The sequence below is a fragment of the Sabethes cyaneus genome, chromosome 3 (assembly GCF_943734655.1).
Source record: "Sabethes cyaneus chromosome 3, idSabCyanKW18_F2, whole genome shotgun sequence".
NCBI lineage: Eukaryota > Metazoa > Arthropoda > Insecta > Diptera > Culicidae > Sabethes > Sabethes cyaneus.
This window is the reverse complement of record NC_071355.1, coordinates 215,647,385-215,669,586: the sequence shown is the minus strand read 5'-3', so window position 1 is coordinate 215,669,586 and position 22,202 is coordinate 215,647,385. Positions and strand designations below refer to the sequence as shown.

Sequence of the window (22,202 nt, the reverse complement as noted above, 5' to 3'; positions counted from 1 at the left end):
TCCTTTTGAACAAAACCAAGAGTAAACCCCGTCTAAACACGAAGTGTGAAGTTTTCTTCAAATTTCATGAAATTTTTTTTTTAGATTATAGTCACTTTAACCAGCTTTGGGTCATTCGTGACTTCTGCGGGGTTGGGATTTGAACCCTGGTCCTCGGCGTGAGAGGCGTGAATTTCATGAAATTTAAAGAAGCACCACAGTAAAATATATTTGATTTTGGTTCCAAAACACATTATTTTCACATTTGTTTTGTATTGCATGTGACTGAATATTTCCTTTAAGGCCATTACTCAATCCTGAATGTAATTATTAAATATAGAAATATGCATACTGAAGTGAGGAAGCGTCTGGTGCGAAGAATGATAAAATTAGATAAACTAGAAAATTTCGATATATTGGCCTAAAATGCATTGAGATTTGCTATGGCAGATGGGACTCCTACCCCTGTTTTTTCGGTTGCCGGCCGAATTTATTATTTACTAAACTACTGCGCCGACTAAACTACTCTTATATTAGGTAGTCTAATACCTAGTTTTATTATCCCAATTATATCATTCCACCCACACGCGCACCACACAATCGTCTCAGCAACAAATTTTTTTTTTGTATGATTGCACTTTGTTGCTGCCGCCGAGAAGATAGACTGTCATTTACTCGGTCAGTTCGATAGAAACAGGCAGTCTGTCGCCGGGCGTCGCTACGGCTAGTTTTGGGGTTCACCGCCACCGGGTGTGTTTTTTTTACTTGTGTCTGACTCTGTACATGGTCAATATATAAAACCTTTTTAGAAAGTGCGTGGTGCGAAAAATGATAAAATTGGATGAACTAGAAAATTTCGATATATACGTCCATAATATTCCAATTACCCATCGTCTCTGAAGTCGTAAATCACTTTCGACCTGATCGAGCCATCTTGCACGTCTGATCCTGGTGCCAGTGGGATTGTTGAAGAGCACTATTTTCGGCGCACTGTCGTCCGGCATCCTTATGACGTGTCCGGCCCACCATAGCCTACAGACTTTCACCAAATGTGCGATGGAAATATCTCCAAGTAGTGCTATGTTGTAGCTCATGATTCATATGCCTCCACTTCTCTCCGCTAGTAGTTACATTTTACGATAGTGCTTTTAACTATTCCTTGATCTTTCTAAATATGTATTATCTTCAAAAAATCATATCACGTGAGTTAAGTACCATAGGACAAAGATTTTTGTATTAAAATGTAAGCACATTTTTTAAGCATTTCTGAAAAAAATCATTTGGAAAAGGTTTTCCATAAAATTTCCCACGGGAATGGTAAAACTTACAAGAAAATATAGTATAACTACGTTCGTGAACAATTTTTTTGATAGTTCCTTTTTATGTGACGATTTTTAATCTTTCATTAATTTGTTTTTGTTAATGACACCGTTTTTTGTCCCAGAGTTATGGCTACAAATATATTGAGTCAAAACATTTATGACTTCTAACAACCATCCTCGTTCAAAGTCTATTGTAAGGTTTTCAATTCAAAATATGCTAACTGCTTTTTCTAATTGATTTATTCAAATAAAAAGTATTTAGTATTTAGCGCTAAGGCAGCTAAGGCCTTACATTCTACGGCCCCATTATAACAGGGGACTGTCAGTGATTTGCTTCCGCTTGCACATGCAAAAATTAGCCGTTGGGCAGAATGGTAAATAGAAGATATAAATCGTTTAAATTGTTCACGCGACCCATGGTCGAGATACGTCACTAACATGTTTATTGTATATTTTCCGCGTAACCGTGAATCGGCTTAAACTTTTGCTGAGAAGAGAGTTTTGTTTAAAAATGAGGACCACAAATGGCCACAGGTCTGTTCGGGACTAAAATCTAGATTCAAGCTATATTGATTGAAGAATCACCAGATCGAGGTGCGATATCTTCCGCACTGATAACAACAAGTAGCTGCTAACTAATCGGACGGAATAATAATTTAGGGGGAAGTTCCCCAGCACCGGACAGCACCGAATACCGAACATTTCTGATTTTCATAGTTCAAATGGTGCACATTAGTAACTAATATGATAAAATCAACAAAAAATACAAAAAATTAGCATGTGTGATTTTGTAGGTCAGAATCCTTCATGAAAACAGACATTGTAAACTGCAATGTAAGTAATCAGACTTTTGCTTTTCATAAACGAAGACTTGAATTGAAGCTGGCGTTCTTTTCAAGTCAGGTCGAATTGCAGTCAGACACGATTGCTAGCCTTCTACCCAATATTTGTTAGAAAAGTGCAAATAAAAATTTAAAAGCGATCCCCTTGATAAATTGGAACCGACTTCATTGATAATAAAGCCACTTCAGCTGTTTCCAAAACTTGTTCCTTGAAGAAACGTACGTTGATTGTAAAAATTATAGACTCGGCTTTGTCGGCGAGTATCAAGTAGGTTTTCGAGAGAGTCACTCCACGACAGATCAGATACTTACCCTGCGTCGAACTGTACTACTAACACACTCATCAGCTGTTTATGGATTTTAATGCGGCGTTCAATTCAGTCAAACGAAAGGAACTGTAGCAGATAATGCTAGAACATGGTTTTCCGGCAAAACTAGTAACGCTGATTCGTGCGACGCTAGACGGATCAAAATCATACGTCAGAATAGCGGTTTAGACCTCAGGCGCTTTTGTGACGTTGGATGGTCTGAAGCAAGGGAATGCACTCTACAACCGGCTTTTCAACATTGTCTTGGAAGGTGCGATACGAAGGGCAAACTTGGAAAGGAACAGGTTTATCGTCACGAAATCTAATATGCTTCTTGGTTTTATGGATGATGGTGATATCATACAAATCAACCCTAGAGTTGGTACCGAAGTGGAGCTGAACAGGGAACAACATGAAGTAGTGGAGGATTTCATATATTTTGGTACACTCGTGACATTGACAGCATATTCAAATATGCTGGTATTATGATGCTCGATAAAAGAATAGCCAAAACTATTTTCAGCAGAGATCCAGGAAGAGGCCGTAAACTCCGGGGCAGATCCCGCAGCACACGACCGACAGTACTGACGGATTATATTTCGTTTGGCGCAGGATTGATAAGTAAAGCAAGTTTGCTTTTATGATGAACATTGTGTATTTGAACTAGTCTGTTCTACTTCATGATCATTTATGACTTAACGTACTTTTTGAATAATGAGATTATTTTGTAAATGTCATCTCTTGTTGGCATAATTTTTCTTGTTTGTAAGCTACTGTTGAAAACAAAGAAAAATAGTTCAAAGGTTAGCTGTAGAACAAATTCATGACTAGTTGAAACCATGACCATCATGACCTCACTGTTTACACATGCAAACTAACCCTATAAAAATCTAAGTACATATGAACCATCCATTAAGTTCCGGTTGGACACGTTTCGCTGATGGCTGGCGGAGAAGATTCCATCGAACCAGCATATTGCTAATCGTGATAGATCTCATGACTAATCTGATAATCACGCTCGTAAGCACGGTTGATCGAAATCGATCCAAAATATAATCGCTAAAATGCAGTTTTGCACCCGACCGGCTGCTTCTCGGATGCTGACTTTCAGTGGAAGAAGTCACGAATCGTGAACAAATCCACAAACGCCAGCCACCGAGCTCGGTGAAGTGCGGAGAGCCTATTGCCTACGAGGATACAGTTAGCTGCTGTCAGTTAGCCTGCCGTTTAACTCCGCCGTGCCAGCAGCAAGGAATGCGGCCCCCGTCATCGCCCGCAGCCGCAGCCCTGAAGAGAATGAATCTTCATCATTTTTCATGATACCGAATCAAGTTAGTCAGTTAATGGGCAATAAAACAAAATAAAAATCAGCATGCGGGCGCACCATAATTGTGGCAAAAATTCAATCAGCATGAACATCAGTACATCAGGTAATCTTTTTGACCGTGTGATTTTTCGCGTACGAAAATTTATCAGCAACCATCACCTGCGATTAGCGTCGAAACTTGAAGTCCATCCCTTCACTTAAATGGTTGGCACAGATTTTTTTATACGATAACAATGGCTTTGGGTGGCATTCTAAAGTGTACATCTTCGGAAGATGGAGCGACGGATAAAGTGCAGTTTTGAGTCCGTTGCAATTAACCTGATGACTTTTCGGGTATCATCATCTGCGTATATTGATATCGTTTTACCTACGACGACATGGTGAATGCTTGTATATCACCAGACGGCAGCTCCGAAAATGGGATAGATTGGCCGAAAGTTGAATAATAATAATAATCCAAATAAAACGATTAGCTGAATGAACTTGGTAGTGACACAAATCAGGTTTGAAGAAGATTAACATTCACCTATTGAGTGTCGTCTGATTGTTGGCTGTAAGCACTCAGGTCGCATTCCTTTTATGATTGGATGGAACTGGAATTAACTTAATAATTTCAATAAATTTAAAGAGCTGAGCTCTGATGTTTTATGAACATTTCAACAGCTTCAGAAACAGTTCTTAAGTCAATATTCTCAATTGTCGAATGTATTATAATTGAACGCTAAACGCTTCCTCTGAACGGACGGGCAAAAATTGAACCGTTCAATGAGACTTCTCAAGAGCAACCAATTAGTTCTGCTGAATTGAATATTTTGTACAATTTGCTTGGCGATCTTTGCTTCGATGGCCAAATGGGTCATGTCGCTATAGTAATCTTTTTCATCAATTAATTGTTTTCGACGCTGCAGTAGCAAATTTCCGTCATTCAAATTGAGCTCAAGACTCAAGAATCAGCGCATGTGGTGAGAAACTTTCAGGCTCGGCATACTCGAGGTACAGTCAGCGACCCAAGCTTCACTCCGTTCGGATTCAGAACAATTTATTTCAGATGACACCATGTGAAGCAGAAGAGCATACAAGTAAATGCAGTGCGGCTTGTTTGCTGACATACAAATTTAAATTGGCATATATGACATAATTAGCATAACCGCGGGGACCATACCTTCAGAATCTAACAATACCTTGATCCTAGGGTTAAAACACTTTAAACGGATTGTCCATCAAGGTAGAGACCTATCGTTCGTTCTAGTCTAAATCGTGGTCCGTAAATTTACTCATCACATGCTTGCATGCATTATAAATCAAGGATCCCGTACGATGTCGACCAGCCGAGCCAGCGCAGTGTACGTACGTACGAGCCTGATGGCTGTAACAGATGCTGACACCTCTCACCTCAGGCGAAACCGCAAAATCACTTGCTCGAACGGTAACCGGACGCTTCGAAGAGGAGCATCACCATCATCATCCGCTGCGATGTGGGGTGCACCCCACAGGTATCACACTGAGCATCATCCTCCCGGCCGACGATCGACGGCCGGCCGGTCTCAAACACAAGTAGCGATCGTTGCGAGTCACCCTGTCAAATAAAGAATTGCGATGACTTTTGCTCTCTAAGGTAAATCGGGAGGTGAGCCTCTGCCGCGATTAAATTATAGAGCAGAACTAGTTCATAATGTAGTACGGTGAACAAATGTGAGATTAATACGTGGGTATTGCAGCAAGTTTGTTTGTCGGCTGACACGGACTTTGTTGACATTGGGGATTAATGAATCGGAAGATGCGACAAAAACATACGACGCACAAATCAAATGAAGTATCTAATGATCGCAGCGAGTGATTGAACCATTTTTAAGAATAATTTATTTATCACAATTAATTCAATCGTGCCATCCTTATTATTTTTTTTAGAAAGTTTAGATCATGAAAAATAACAAAGAACTATTTACTCCACGACATAGCTTTCGACTATAAACATTTATGCAATCCTTGAACCATTCAATACCAGATAGAATTTTTGAAAGTGATTCTTTCATACAGTTTCTTTTTGCTATTAAATTCTGAGATGGAAATGTAATAGAAACCATTGTATTGCAGATAGAATAAACGTGTTAAAAAATGTAAGTTCTGATGCATATGGTCCGTTTTTGCATCTCAAAATACGCAGTCGTAAAAAAGACATTATCTTATTCAATAAACCATTCGCTAGACCTTTAAAAAGATATGTAAAATAGGCGTCAATGTACATGCGCGTAATACTAATGATTTGCGAACAATCATAAAATGTTTATGGTAGTGCCGTTCGTATTCACATTGTTGCGTAGAAATAACTTAGATGCATTGATTGAAATTAGAACAGGGAAAAGTTTTATGCTTTATATTCTTATTCCGATCAACTCGGCAACGGCTTGCGGAATTTGCATTTCAAGCACGATTTCTAGTAAAAGTCTAACCAGTTCACAATAACGCTTATGTTATACTAAATTGAACTAAAAATTAGAAGAAATAAAAAAGGTATCCGGAACATCCGGCATACAAAATGGAGAAAAATAAATTGAAAGCAAAGAAAAAATTGAGGTAAAATGTAAACAAATGAGATTAGCTAATCATACACCTTGACAAAAATGGAATCAAATAAATAAAAACCAGACCAAACAATCGCATAATCTGTGACATCCCCGCAGTTGTTCGTAAGTTACGTAAACCGGGTCTTAAAGCTCATGACATTCTGTTTTGCAATCAAAATTGTTAAGCCGCATTTATACTTGCGCTCCACTTCAGCAACCGACCGAACCAAAGGGATCCCAAGTAACAATTCTAAAGCCACTTCGTTTTACTTGAATTTTATAAAGGTTTTATTGCGGTATTAATCATTACCTCTGGTTTTATTGTGGTATTACGCAATACCGAAAGGATACGAGTCCAAACACACTTATAGCTAGCTATAACACCATAATAAAACTGTTAATAAAGCAAATCTATTGTGGTTGCTTATACTACCACGTAAAAACTTGTTGGCTGCTCCACGTCTCTTATAAACTTACCATAAATGTGGCGTAGCAATACAAAATGGCGCACCAATCAAAATTGATCTTATCGTGGTTGCTTGTCAAACCGCAATAAATCTGTTAGTTTTATAAAGCTATTAAATTGGTAACACCCTGACCAAACAGTTTTTTTGCTGCTATGTTTTTATGCGAGGCCATATTGCCATATTCTAGTATTTTGTTTCAGCTTGCAAACAAAGCTTCATCAAAGCAAAGTTTTTAGCAGAAAGAAAGAAATTATCAATCGGTTTTCCAGCCACAGCAAGCAACTAAAATGATTTTGCTAGAAATTGAGATTGACAAACTGAATATATTTAGTTTGTTAAAACAACCAGTTTTCGAAAATTGCAAAATTTTAGTGGCGCGTTGTTTTTATGCAATTGGCCAGACTGGCCCCCGCCAAGGGCGTTCGCTCGTGGGAGCGCCAAAAAGGGCCGGAATTTCAGTCAGGCCTTAGCAATAACGTATGCCTTAAAAAATGAACTGATTTTAGCGATTTTTCAAGCAATAACCCTTTCAACTGATGGTGAATCCACTTATACATCGCCAATCGGAGCAACCCTGTTGTGTAGAGAAGAAAGTTTTACAGCGTTATCAGTTGATTTTCTTGCAGCAGCCATGGGGAAAATAATCCAACAACTACACCCGATGCATTGCTCGTACTGCCTGCTCCACCCCGGAGCCAAGAAATTGGACAAAGTGGGGCACTTCGTCCTCTCCCTTTTAAAGAAAAGCCTGGTCCTATCCATCCGGCGGTGCTTGGCCAAAATGGACATTTTTATGCAGAAAGGTCAGTCGAGACCAGCCGTGTCGGAGCCGCAGTCAATTGGGTCCTAAAATTTGTAATAAAAAATTGATTTTTTTAAAAAGAACGATAAAGCTAGACGTTGCGAACACGAGAACACAACTTTTTCTTCTTTAAAAATACGCGGTACATAAAAAAAAAAAACATAAACAAAGGGAAAAAATATGTTTCTGGGAACAATGATAAATATTTTTCTTCTGGCAACCCCGATTTGACATTAACTTTGACAGCAATAAAACAGCTGATCACCTTGACAGTTTATTTTGTCTTGTTTAGTTCAACTCATGAAAAAACTGAACTGAACTTATGACTGGCATAGTTTGTAAATTTAATGAGATAAACACAAGATGACAGGATTCGTTATTGTGGTACCATTTAAAATTTGGTCGCTCGCCACAGAACCATCTTTTGATTGCAGCGTAGATCCGGCTGAACGGCGAAACAGTTCTGTAAGATGTCATTTCGTGCAGGGTCTGAGTTCCCCTATTTTCCATTGAAACACTACATTGCACCGATGCGGACGATTGAAGCAATGTATCGGTTGTAACATTACGATCTATCGGAGTCTGCTTGGAAATCTCTTGGACTCAGTATGTGTTCATCTGATGTAACAGAGTCTTTAACACAGCGAGAGGTGGAACTTGTAGAAATGGATCCTCCTTGCTACAAATAAATAATTACTGGCCGCTGGGAGATTCCATTGGTAAGTTTTTGTGCAACACAATGTCTGGATATAACAAAGAGCGTTGGCGAAGATTCATATATTGTACATTGATTATTCGGTAATCATTCGGCTGAAATTTAAAACAGCGGTAATTTTCTGTATTTATCACAGGTTCTAAGCTATCACAAACATTTACCTCGACATGATTGTTACAAACGAAGAGTTTTGGTTTTAAGTTGGGTTTTCTATATAAATGCCGCACTGATGTAATCTGCTCTTCGAACTTCTAAATCCTTGGGCACCGAGAAAAAGTACACTCGGAGAAAGTTTTTGGTTGCGGTTGCATTTTTTTACAGCGCGGGCCACTTCCCTATACATACTATTTAGAATTCGACAAACTAAAACTATATCACACGAACGTTTGTAAACAAATTTCCTTGACATTTGAAGGCAAACTATAGTTTCTTTTTATAATGCATGTTGGCTTGGGACAACCACGCACTATTGTAGTTGTCCCTAGTTGACCTGTATAGGGTTGCCCAGAAAATTTATTTTTGTTTAAAATGTCATAAAACAAAAAAAAACGATTTTTAACGAAAATAAACCAAAAATTTAAAATTTAATATCGATATATGTGTTTTAGCCCTAACTTTACCGATATAGACCGAAAACGAGATAGAGCTTTAGGACCCAATTACCCAGAAGGAGCGACTGAAAATGAATATGAAAAACATCTGTCCGACGGATCGCAATGTTTTTATATCATGTCACCACTTGCCCCATTCTACTCTATTGGCTCGTGAAGTTAAGGAAAAATAAAGCTTAAATAAGCTATAACTTTGTAAGGAATGGTCCTAGAAATTTACGACCTTCTGTAAAAATATGTGTTTTGAGTCCTTCAAGAATCGCCTAGAACCATATGTTCTTGTAAAATACTACCAATATAAGCCAAGTATGAAAAAAATAATTTTTAAAGAATTTCCAAAGAAAATGCTCCAAAGCTGTGCACTCGATAGAGATAGATATGTCATTTCTTTAGCATGGTTGTTTGCCTTTCTATTTTCCATGACTTTGCCGAAGAAACCATGTCTCTATCTACTAAGACAAAAAAGTGGGCGTGTATTGAGCCTACAGCGAACGCGAAGCACACAAAACGTACGCTTGCCGTAGCCTTATATGGATGGTTGGCGACCCGCGGCACCTGTACAAGTTTGTAATAGTCAACCTAAGCTTTAAGGTGAAACACTGATTTCATAGATCTACTTGTTCCATTTAACCGTGAAGCTATGGAAAAGTAAAGCTTAATTATGTGATAAATTAGCAAGTTAGGGTCCAAGAGATTTGCAGCTCTTTCTGCAAAAACGTGTGTTTTGAGTGCTTCGATAATTTCCTAGAACAATGTATTCTTGTGCAAAGCAACTAACAAAAGCTAACTATGAAAAACTGATTTTTAAAGAACTTTCAAAGAAAATGCTCTATAGCAGCGTTATTTTTTACAACTTTTTCGAAGAAACTATGTCTATATCTCCTAACACAATTATTTTTTAATTTTATTATAGTAAACGATGACTATCTTTTGACACTTATAGAATATGGGGTATTCATAAGAACAAAAGTACTGAAAACTTTAAATACTAACATGAAAACAAAGGACGCTAGAACCCAAGTTCTACTTTTTGCCCTATGCATTGATATTGTAGATCAGCAAGATTAGTATTCCGTTTGATATTCTAAAGAGATAAAAAGAAAAAAAAGTGGAAGAGAAGAATGTGTAGAGTCTGAATTACAGCCACAAAGAATCGCCCAAGCCTTTATTGTTTAGTCAACTGAATACGACTGACTGTGCTTAGTAGTCAGGTCTTTGAACGCGGTCGGAATCTAGACGACAGCGATGATTGCCGACACGACGATGCACCGAACTGTTCAGTTCGTCACATCGGCGGCACAGTGTAACGCTGCCGAGATGGTATATAGCGCGAGGCATGTTCTGATACTGGCATAAGCGATATACTGTACCAAGGGCATTCAACCCCCACAAAGAAAACAGGATAAAAGAGGGAAAACTAAAAAAAACAAGAGACCGGATAAAAAGAGGAATGTCGAATTAGAAAAAAGAAAAGAAGGGAAAACGATTAATAAAATGAGGAAAACGTGAAAGAAAATGATAACCAACTGGACAGAAAAGGAGAGAAAACGGAACATAAAAGATAAAAACGAGATATAAAAGGAACAAAATAAAAGCAGAAAATAAGGGAACAGGCGAATTGAGAAACGAGAACAGTAACAGAGGAAAACGAAAAAAAAATTACAGACCGACAAGAGAAAAAGAAAAGCAGTAGATAACAGAAATGGAGGAAAAGCAGGATATAATAAGAGAAAGAATCGCCCAGATAAAAACAAAACAATAAAATAGCAGTTAACAGAACAGAAAACAAAAAATCGGACTGGAAAAGAGGAAAAACGGACGAAAAAAGAGAAAACAGGAGAAAATAAGGGATGCTTAGAAGACCAAAAAATAAGACAGGAAATGAAGAATAAAAGGAGACAGTGTCCGAAACAAAAACAAGGAAAACCAAAAAATAGAACAATAGTGAGAGAGAAAACACAAAAAGGATAGAGGAAACAGGGGAAACAGAAAAAAGATGTCAAACTGCATATAAAAGGTGAAAGATGCGACAGAATGGGAAATGGGAACGAGATGTGAAAATGGGACAGAAAAATAACAATAAGAAAAACGCTCGAAAGGATAAGGACAGTAAAAATGAAAAATGGGAGATAAAAAAGGAAAACCGGAGAGCAAAGAGCAAAAATTAGCCAACAACAGGATTAACGTGACAGAAAACAGTTGAAAAATAAGTAAGAGGAGAGTTAGAAAAAGACGAAATAAGGAAACGAAATAAGGAAAAAGGGAAGAGAAAACACGGAAAACGAGAAAGAATATTTGCAAGAAAATTTGTGAAAACAAGAGGAAAATCTGGAGAGAAAATAAGAAAAAAATGGACAGGAAAAACCTGATTTAATCCACCTAGTGGTAAAAGGAACCTTTGTTATACGATCTTACTAGCTATTTGAGATAGAAATCGACACGTTTGGCTTACATGAAATTTTTGGAAATTGAATAAGTTTACAAAATTTGAACCAAATAGAAGCACTTATAAATTTTGATAGTTCCTTTTCTCATGAAATTGCTGAGTAAGTTGTTACTAATGAGGGTAAGTCCAAGTAAAAGTGAGTTGTAAGATGAAATATTATTCTTTAACATATGCATTGCGTAGTAAAGGTCTAGTTTATAAGTTTTTGAACTATGCATAATTTCTTGTAATGCCATTCTATTTGATTCACAACAATAAAGTTTTCTTGAATAAATTTCATCAATTTTTATTAACTTTCGGTTACTCACGCTGATGTATTTTGTACAACATGTGTAGTTTTTGAATGCCATATTGTTATAAAGTTACAAATCGTATATTACGTATATACTAACGTATATTCTTCAGTAAACTTGTTATGAGCAAAATGTCAGAATTATTCAATGCATTATTACTTTAAATTGTTAGGATTAGCATAAACCGACATCACAGAAACGAAGCAAGTAGCATGTGAGGTGTACCGCAATTGACCCCAACTGGAATTTTCTCTCGTTTCTTCATATGGAAAAATGGTGTCTGTATGCAACAAAACTTCCAGCAAATGTAAAATGTTTAAGATGTATCCGTCTGTTGGTAATCGAGTAATTCGGGGTCAAAATCAGGTTATTTTTTACAATTAAAGTTCTACAGTTCCTAAACAAGCAAACATAGAGGTATACTAAATTCAGCAAAGTTGTATATTTTTATTATTTGTACAACTTTGTAATACATGAAAAAGTCGTACAACAATTACAAGAAGAATTAGAATTAAGAATAGAAAAACTGACTTTACAAATTCATATACATTAAATAAGATTTTTCTACCTTCACTGAAGAGATAGAAGGTTACTGTCTTCAGCAAAATTTCTTGTAATAATATGCTCTAAAAGTTTGCAGAACACATCAATGTGTTGTATTGAAACTGAAGGAAAATAATTTTTTTATTTCACTTTTAGGGGGATTATTCAAAATTCAAATTCTGCCAGACGATAGAGCTTTCAATTTTAAGAAACTCTTCCGAAGGTTTGATAAACTTAAAACCAAGTTTTCCCAGTCAAAACTCTAGTGCGCACGTTTTCTTTGGTTTTGGGCTATTGTGCGCGTAAGTAACCGTGTTATAAAAGTTGGCGCGAGTGTTCGAGGGTTAATATCTTTTGACCGGTAAAACCAATTCTTATGTAATTTTGCATATATATTCGTAGTGAAAAAACCTCTCGTTTGATATTAAAATAATTGAAATTAGGTAAATTATCTTGGTTAAAATCATTATAAATTATTGTTAATTTTGGTGTGGTGTATTCGATTGCTCATAACTTTCAAATTGAACGTCCAATCAGAAAACCATTCAATAGTGATCTATCCGGCTATATTACCTGCCAAACGAAATTAATAGCGTGTAAATCGGTTTGGCCATCTCTGAGAAACAGGCGTTCATTTGTACCTAGTCAAAACAAGTTTTTCAAGGTTAACTTTTAAACTGCTTGTCCGTTTTCAATAAAACTTAGCAAAATGTTTAGTAATAGTAAGAGCTTTGGTTTGGTACTAATATCGTTAAAATTGGTTGCGTGGTTCCGGAGAAAACCGTGTCACGTAGTTTTCACATTTTTGCTTATAACTTTCAAACGAAAAGTCAGACCACGAAACCATTTAATAGTGATATAGGGGCAGGGCGGTAAAGACGGACACCTTAAGGTAAAGACTCAATATCTACTCAAATATAACTGTATTCATCCCAATTTTCGTATAAACTGAACCTTTAAGTCTCTGTCTAATAAAGTTACAACGTGTGCTGGAAAATTTCTTCCAAAATTTATGCATTTTTTAATATTATAAACATCATGTATAAATCATAGTTTCTGCGCATGGGCGGGAAAGACGGACACTCGCAAAAAGGTGTCACGCGTCGTTGAATTATCAGTATTAAGAAAAATTAACATATTTCATAAAATGTATTTAGGAAAGAATTGGTTTGGGAAACCCCCTTCCCGATCCCCCCTTTGAGCGAGAAAATAGAATGGTTCCCTTCAATATTTTAATTGGTGACGAATTAATCGTTTCTAAAAGTTGGCTCATTCCAACTGTTATATGACTTCTGGTAACTTTTACATATATAATATGGAAGTATTTGCAATGTTAAATCGTTGTTGGGCGTTGTTGTGAACCCATTTTGTTCAAAATCTGTGTGTCCGTCTTTCCCTACCGTTGGGTGTCCGTTTTTTCCGACTTGGATACCATTTTTTCAAACTTCAATAACTTTTTACTGAATATTCAAAAATTCACTAGGTTTCCAATGGATAATCCGTGAAAGATCAAACTAACGCAATGTCGTCGGTTTAGCATGAATATGTTGTTTTTTAACGATTTACCAGCTATTTTCTTCACGCACAAAATTACATCGGTTAGCGTATATACGCATTTTTTCTTTGTTTTGCTTATAAATTTGTCAGCTACGCTGCTAAAAATCGGCAGTTTATTTCAAGTGTTAATTCAATCTATAGAAACATTTCCCATCATTGATTTGCTTCAAAAAATTATTGTTTATGAAATATGACAAGTGTCCGTCTTTCCCACAGTGTCCGTCTTTACCGCCCTTCCCCTACTAGGCAATAATACCTTTCAAACAAAAGTAATAGCGGTCGAATCGGTTCAGCCATCGCCGAGTAACAGGCGATAGAAAATTCGGAGCGAACACACACACACACACACACACACACACACACACACACACACGCACACTCACACACACACACACTCACACACACACAGACATTGCTCAGTCCGTCGAACCCTATCGATTGGTACATGTGACTCGGCCCTCCGGGCCATGGATCAATTTCCTGTTTTTCGACCAATTTCTAAACCTTTGTTATATAGTATAACAAAGGTAATTATATAGTATAACAAAGGTAAAAAGCAAAACGATAGAAAAATAGGAAATATGGAAGGAAAAAGATTAAAAGTGAGAGCAAAATTCTAGAAAAAGAAAAAGAAAAGAAAAAAATGCAACAAGAAGTGGAAAACGGGTTTGGAAAAGAGAAACATCAGACAAGCGGAATATCATATGAGAGAGTATAATAAAATATGTCAACTTAAATTTCAAAAAAAAATTCGAGCCTAATTTCGAGTTAATGTCCAAATTTCTGTTCGATATTAGCCCTATTTCAGGTCTAATTTGATTCCAATTTGAAGTCATATTTAAACTTTGATGTTCAATTTTTAGTACAGTTTGAATTCTATTTTTAAGTCTAATTTCAAATGTAATTCCCAGTCTAACCTCTAGTCCAATTTAATTCCAATCTGATATAATCCAATCTAATCTAATTTCATGTCCAGTTTCAACTTTAATTGAAAATGTAATAGTAAATAAATTTTATAATTGTTTTGTAGACGTCTGATGATGGCCGAAGGGAAACAGTAGGCAGAAACGTCACACCAAATCAATAGTTTTTTGATTTTCACCGAAAAGAATCAACAAGTTCTAATAATAATTTTAATTGAAAATTTCAAGTCCAATTCCAAGTCTAATTCAATTCGAATTTCAAATAAAATTTTAAGCCCAATTTCAAATAGAAACTTCAAATTGTCTTTTAAGTCCGATTTTATGTCCAATTCCATATAATTAATGTCCTATGTCAAGTTCGATTTCAAGACCAATTTCAACGCTAATTTCGATTTCCAATTCCAGTCCAATTTCAACTCTAAATTCTTCTAATTCCAATTCCAAGTCCGATCACTGGTCCAATTTCAACTTGGATTTTAAATACAATTGCACCCGAAAGTCCAGAGTTTTGAAACTAATCGGACGGTAGTTTTGTGATAAGTAACGGGTGACAACTAAAATTTTGGAATTTTTTCGCGGCCCCTATACTCAACACAAACGAGCTGAGAGAGAAATGAGAATATGTATGTGTTAGCTCTCTCCTCTCTTTCTCTCTCTCTCTCTCTCTCTCTCTCTCTCTCTCTCTCTCTCTTTCTCTCTCCTCTTTTCGTCAATCCCTCCTCTTTTTGTTGTACCGTATACTTTCTACCACAGAAATCTCGGCAAAAAGTATACGGTACAACATTTAAAAAGCAAATATGTTGCGGCTTCGACTGTTTATCATATTCTAAGATGCCCAACAACTACTCGCAAGCAAGGTAGTGGAAGACCAGCCAAAATTATTACCGCAGAAGGACATCGTTCTCTGTCTCGTGCCTTCAATAACAAGAGCCTTCTGGTTTGGCTATCAATTATGCAAATGGACAATACGTGTTTTGGCCGGATAGAGTATCATTGCATTACGCCAAAAAACACTATCGTTCCTGAACATCCATTCGATCCCATTTGTACCCAAAAACCACAACCCAACAAATCTGTCTCAGTGCGCCCAGTCGAAGATTTCTGGCTTTAGTTTTCAGAAGGTCGCATGATGCATGCAAAAAGGTTGATTATGCGACCTTTTGAAAATTAAAGCCAGATTTTTTCGGGATTTCGAGTTCCTTGGTGTACAAAAATAACTGGAGCGTCACGAATTGCAGTTGAAAAACAGTTGATTGGTAGAATCAAGAGGTGCATTCGCGAAGTTGACATGATGGCCGTACAACGCTCCTGTTCGGACATCAAACGGAAGCTTCGCGGAACAGCCAATTACGGACCGTTTTCACATGTACAGTATTTTTTAATGTACCTTTAATTTCGGTAAATCAGATCTACTTCAAGTATCATTGTCTTTTTTGACAGCTTGAGATAAAAATTCCAAAATTTTAGTTGCCACCAGTTAATAGATAGCAATAGATTTGCTATCCTACGATTTCTTGATTTTCCAGGCCAAAACATCCTTCTGCAAGGTTGTGTAGGGGAAGACGGGTTAAGACGGCCCCCTAAGCAATTAAATTGGTAACATAAAATGCGTTCGAAAGTTTGCTTTTTCTTGTATCACACATAGGGCTGTCTAACCGGTAGTACCGGTAGTACCGAAACCGGTAATACCGACCAATTTTTGGATACCGAAATACCGGTTTTGGAAAGGCAAAAAACCGGTATTTCCGGTATTTTCTAATCTGCTTGTTTTTTCCAACTCCTTATTCTAATAAGAACTAAATTTGATAAAAGATTATAAAACTCTTAGAAAAACAACTAATGCCGACGAGATTCTTCGACTACTAACAATGAAGAGAGTGAAATTGTGGGTCATATACCGTGGACCCCCGTTCGTTTGACCGTTTTTAATCTGAACACTTTTTAATTTGAACCCCGTTGGTTTGCACGACATGCAAATTAAAAATGGTTCAAACGTCATACTCAATATGACATCATTTGCTTATGCAGACAATGCTCATAAACACGATTTGTTTGTGCTGATCTAGCGTGTTTAATCTGTTTCACATTGCGTTTTCCCAACGATTATGGTAGAAATCCGATCTGAGAATGAATATTCGCTGCTTGCAACTGCCTACTGAATCAAACCACCAAAACAATAACAAAGAGCAGGGCAGCCAGTTCACACAAGTTCCAGCATATTTAGGGTTACCAGTTGTTCAAATTAAAAACTAACCCCGTTAGTTTGCATGAGGAATCGTTCAAACGAACGGGGGTCCACTGTAATTATAGCTCTTGAAACCGCTTAAAGCACAGTAGCGTAACATTGCTGTAAAAATGTTTCATTGTATGAGCCAGACGTCGCGTTTCAATTTATTTTTGAACAATTTGATATTCAAAAGCCACCAAATTATTCGAAGGCCTCAAATAACGAATTTAGGAAACAAGATCAGGGACTAGAAATGTCACTTACAATAGTAAATTGTTATTCAACAATAAAGAAATGAAGAGTCAGTTTCAACAGAAGCAGCGCCGCTTCGTTTCAAAATTGGCTTTAAACAGCGTCATTGAAAGGATTTTCATTTCATCATGATGACCGTTTTTAAGGCTGCATTTGCATTTCTCTACCATATATTCAGAAAATGGTCAGCCTAGACTTTGAATGCAATTGAATTGATTTTGAGTAACATTTCCTACAATGCGTTAATATTATGATTAATCTACTCAACATCGACAATTCGTGGCTGACTGTCAATCGTCGTCATTTGACACAGTCAGTAGCTTCAGCAGAAGCTTGCTTGAAACCTTCTGTTCAACAAATGAAACGAGTCGCTTCATGTATGAAGCGAAGGTAAGGGAAAGTTAGCTTCATTTATTCGTTTCGACGATGCCGGGCTTTGATCAGAATACGGGGATCTTTGCGCTTTTTGAGCATTCTTGCCATCAAAGGATCTACCAGGAAAGAATTTGGAATATTTTTCAAGTCTTTCGAGTGATACATTGATCCCACTATCTTCGAATAGTGGAATTGTTAATAGAGAAGAGAAGGTATTTGTGAACAATGATGAAGAGGATGACGTTATGCAGGAGTTGAAGAAGGACCACCAAAGGGGTAAGACGGACAATGACGGAGTTAAACGAATCGTGGCAGTTTTTATGCGTTTTTAGAGTTGCAAATTTAACTTCAATAGTGTACACTCAACAGAAAGAAATCTTTTAAAGATTTTTCATAAAATAGCATAAAATTAGCTTGTAACTAACATAAAATTAAGTTGTACCGCTCAGCCAATTCAAATGCCAGTTCTTTGATCATACTGACTCCATAGAACCATTCCTCCAGTTCTAGCAAATGCTGAACAAGTTCGAGATCCGAGCCTCATTGTTGGCGTATCGTTACGTACTTTAATCTGCCGACGAAGAGTTGTCTTGGGAATTCCGAATGTGGTAAATGTTGTCCTGACGGACATACCTTTATCAATGGCTAATTTGGCCTGATTCATTTGATCCGCCGTTTACTGCATCCGCGATGCATGCATTTCTAATATACTTTCGAGGCATCTACGCAAACAAAAACGAACATCACCCAGGAAAACCTTCAAACATTATTAGCGCTACAACGCACAGCCCTTTTACCCCGTAAAAAATGGCCCGTCTTACCCCTAGTTTACAATCTTCACCTTCTTGCATTTTTCACTTAAGGCGCACTATTTTACATACCTATTTCGAAACACACAAAACAGGAATCGTTTTACAAACGTTAGTGATACGGAGAAACGTCAAAATACTCCGTTGTGTTGCATAAATCCCTTAAATTTGTTACTGCTAAAATTAGATCACACAAAGTTACGACGAGCGAATAGTTTGTTTTGATTCTAATTTTGACGTTTCGTGTGGCCGATCACCACAGACTGTTTCGAAAGTATTCAAATATGTTAACAAAGAAGGTACGGTAGCATAATTGCAAAAAAATTAAGGACTTCTTTTCGAAATCGAGGTGGTCCGTCTTACCCCGGCGGGCCTACTTACCCCGTCTTACCCTACACCATTTTTTGTTTATGTGCGGACTCACCAGTGCTTATAATCTTGAATTTTCAATTATTTTCCGGAAAATCGAATCCCGATTTGGTCAGTTTACCTCTTTTGTCAGTCCTAAATTCAACACAGGGCTGACAAAATCGGGTAGTTGGTTAAGTATACTTCTATGAATTGGACGACAAAGATTCGTAAGCAAACTTCTTACTAACTAAAACTTGGTTACTAAAAATTAAATATTGTCGCAATTGTTACACAAGTTTATTACACAAAACACAAACTGTATCGGCTAATGGGAGCGGTCAAACTGAAATAAAATCATGATTGGAGCATTTGAAGCGATAAAACGCTCAAATACCTAACCCGGGTGCGTAGCTAAAATGAGCCAATGGTATTTTATTGCCTGTCAAATCCCCACATATCATCTACTGCTCCTAAATTATAATTTTGGCGAGATCAATCAACATCCCATGATGGCCTGCCAGGATAACATTTTGCTTGTTTCTGGTTAGTCATGAACAACTTTGAGTGCCCGTTCTAGCACCAACGACAAAATCGGCATAAAAATATTCAAACTCCTTTTCATAGTACTCAATCGTACAGTAATCAGGATCCATCATCTTCACATAATATTTTATATCGAAGCAACAGGCGAGGTCAACCATATGCGGGTCAGCAGACCTCCAATAAATAGATATTGGAATTGCCTTTTGTTCTGCTCATTCTCACCATTAAAGTTCAACAGTGCAACGGGTTGTTGCTGCCGTTTCGCAATCAAAGAGTAGCCCAAATAGAGGCAAAAGTCGTTTATTATCGATTCTTAGAGCCTGTTAGTACCTATTCACTAAGATCGCGCTCCTTCGCTCTATTTCACACCCAATTTGCCCCGATAGGCCGTAAATTCATCTACCTTGTTGTTCTGCGATGCCTTCATTGTCCATGACCGGCGCATGACGGCGGCGGCGGTGGAGCAGCCATGCTGCAGTGCCGTTTGTTCCGAAAAGTTGCATCAATTCGTCGCACGAACCATTTGCCAAAGAGCGCATCGGTTGAACTTAAGCAGCGAACCACAAAAAAAAGAACATTTGCATCTCGCGAATTAGCCAACTTCCACTCGAAGCACACGACTCGGGTTTGATCTGATGTTGTTTTAAATGGTGTTCACCTATTGGCGATCGATTTGGGGGAGAAGGAACGCTTCACCTCGCTCGCTGATGGTTCGCGGATGATCGGATTCAAAAAACCGATTGACTGCGGGCGGAATGAAATGATCCATTGCACTGTCTGCCCCGACTCTAACATTGTTAGGAATCGGCATTGGCAGCGCCAGCGCAGCAGCAGCGGCGTAAACAAGCCCGGGTGGGCTGTACAGAACGGGATGGTTAGTGGCTCCGGTTGAACAAATGATGCGAAACAAGGGTGGAATTTATGCTCTCACCGAGCAGAACTTGCAGCGTGGAGAACGGATTAATCGCGGTATTTTATGAGTTTATTCCACTATTATTTGAATCGATGCTGCGGGCGGTTTGAGTTTGATGCAATAATTTCGAAGTTTAGCACAGCTAAACGCAGTTTAACGAATTTCATTAACTTTCACTGATGAAGTATAAGTTTATTGAATGTTACGTTTAATATTATTGCTTTATATCACGTAATATTGTATTTGCATGGCTTCGCAATTAGTAAAATCAAATTAATGAAGCGTGCTTTTTTACCGGAGGGCATGTTGGCTTGTCGATCAATCATAATGCTAGTAATTGTTGAGCTTCGATTTCATGCATCGAATCATTTTGCATGTTGTGAAATAAACACGGCGATTTATCCCGATAAGGTCCCAAAGCTGATCAGAAATGGTCTCAGTACCATAATCGCGTGGGAACTAACCACCTACAGTGCTAACCAAAGAGCCACGAGAAACACAATCCGTGTTTATTTGATATCGAATTGAAGTGCTTTATGATGGCGATACAAAATTGCTTAAGATATCTTACAAATGTCGCTTTCTGATTCGGCCAATTATTCAAATTTATTATATTTGATTAAACCAATGCCTGTGTCGTTACAGCTAACGAATCGGTAGTGCAAATTGTCTCACTGATATCTATCTATGTAGCAGCAGCGGAATCATTATCCAATGATGTGTCTGATTGCCAGCTCGAACAGCACCAGTTAAGCAAACATAATGGATGATGATGTCGTACGGCCAAGCCCGCAGCTGGATTACAACGTTGTAGCAGTGATTTATTTAATTACCGCTAGAACTCAGCTCTGTCCTGAATAGTCCATCTGGCGCGCCGCATGGAAGACGATTTCATATCACCTTTCACAGAGGGTTCGCTCGAAGTACTAAACAGTATGTAGTCCACGTATGGAATTATAACCTTCGGAATTAGATTGTCGTTTTTCATATGGCGTAGTATACATAGTGACCCCAGACTTACCGCAACGAATGATGGTTCGCAGGCATGAAGATGCTACACACTCGTCCAGTCGAAACACTGCAAAAAACATACTTGATTTGGCGGTATACAATCATCATAATTTTTATGTTAAATCTCCTGAGAGGATATTTTCGCAATAAGCTGTCGATAACCTTTCGACATAATTGCCGTTGAATGGGTCTGCTGTACAGGAAAGTTAAGCGAGTTCAGATTTTTTATTTGTTTTAATACCACAAAGCAAACGTGGAAACACTTATTGGTTAAATCGATTGAAATATTCTTGAAAAGTGGCTTATAATTAATTGAAACCTGACACAAAGTCACTGGAGCAGATGCTTTTTGTCTCATTGGAACCATTTATTTTTTGTTGTTTATTAATACAAAGAATGAAAGAGCAGCGATTCAAAAATAATATCGTCGCAGAGTAGAGTAAGGTGCATATACACGGGAATTATAGAATTAGAAGAATAAACCAAAACTAGGTATTAAACTACCTTATGTAACGGGCGGCAGTAGTATAATGAGTAAAACATTCGGGTACCAACCGAAAGAGCGTGGGTGCCATTGCCATTGCACAATTCAAGATATTTTTGGTCTATATCGACATTTTCCAGTTCATTCAATTAATCATTCTTCGCATCAGACACTTCTCCTTCCTTACCACGTGTCTTTTGAAGAAATCTTCGAGTTAATCCACTTTTTAATTTTTTTTTAACGAGCCAGGCTGTGTGAGTATGGGTATGAAATGGGGAAGACAACTAGGAAGAAGCGCTCAACATAGCTCTAGCCGAAGCTAGGAGGTGTGGCGTCTTGTGGTTTTCAGTTCCTGATCATAAAACTGTAGTTTTATGCAACTGTCCAACCACACGACTTTAGATATTTACAAGTGTCATGATGTTTAAACTAATATTTTTGGTAGTTGGTGTTACTTACTTACTTACTTACCTAGGTTCACGTCTTATGACAAGGCCTGCGCAGCATAATTTCTGCATCTAATTCAGTCCATGGCAGC

At 37.6% G+C, this 22,202-nt stretch overlaps 1 protein-coding gene across 1 annotated transcript in view; it reads left to right on the top strand.

Annotated features, from left to right (window-relative positions):
* Positions 1–5,095: 5,095 nt before the first annotated feature.
* LOC128740692 (pupal cuticle protein 36a-like) overlaps positions 5,096–22,202 on the top strand; it is a 38,430-nt gene continuing 21,323 nt past the window's right edge. The window contains exon 1 of the mRNA XM_053836256.1: positions 5,096–5,332. Within this exon, the coding sequence (XP_053692231.1) occupies positions 5,096–5,332 (237 nt within the window). The remainder of the gene's footprint in view (positions 5,333–22,202) is intronic.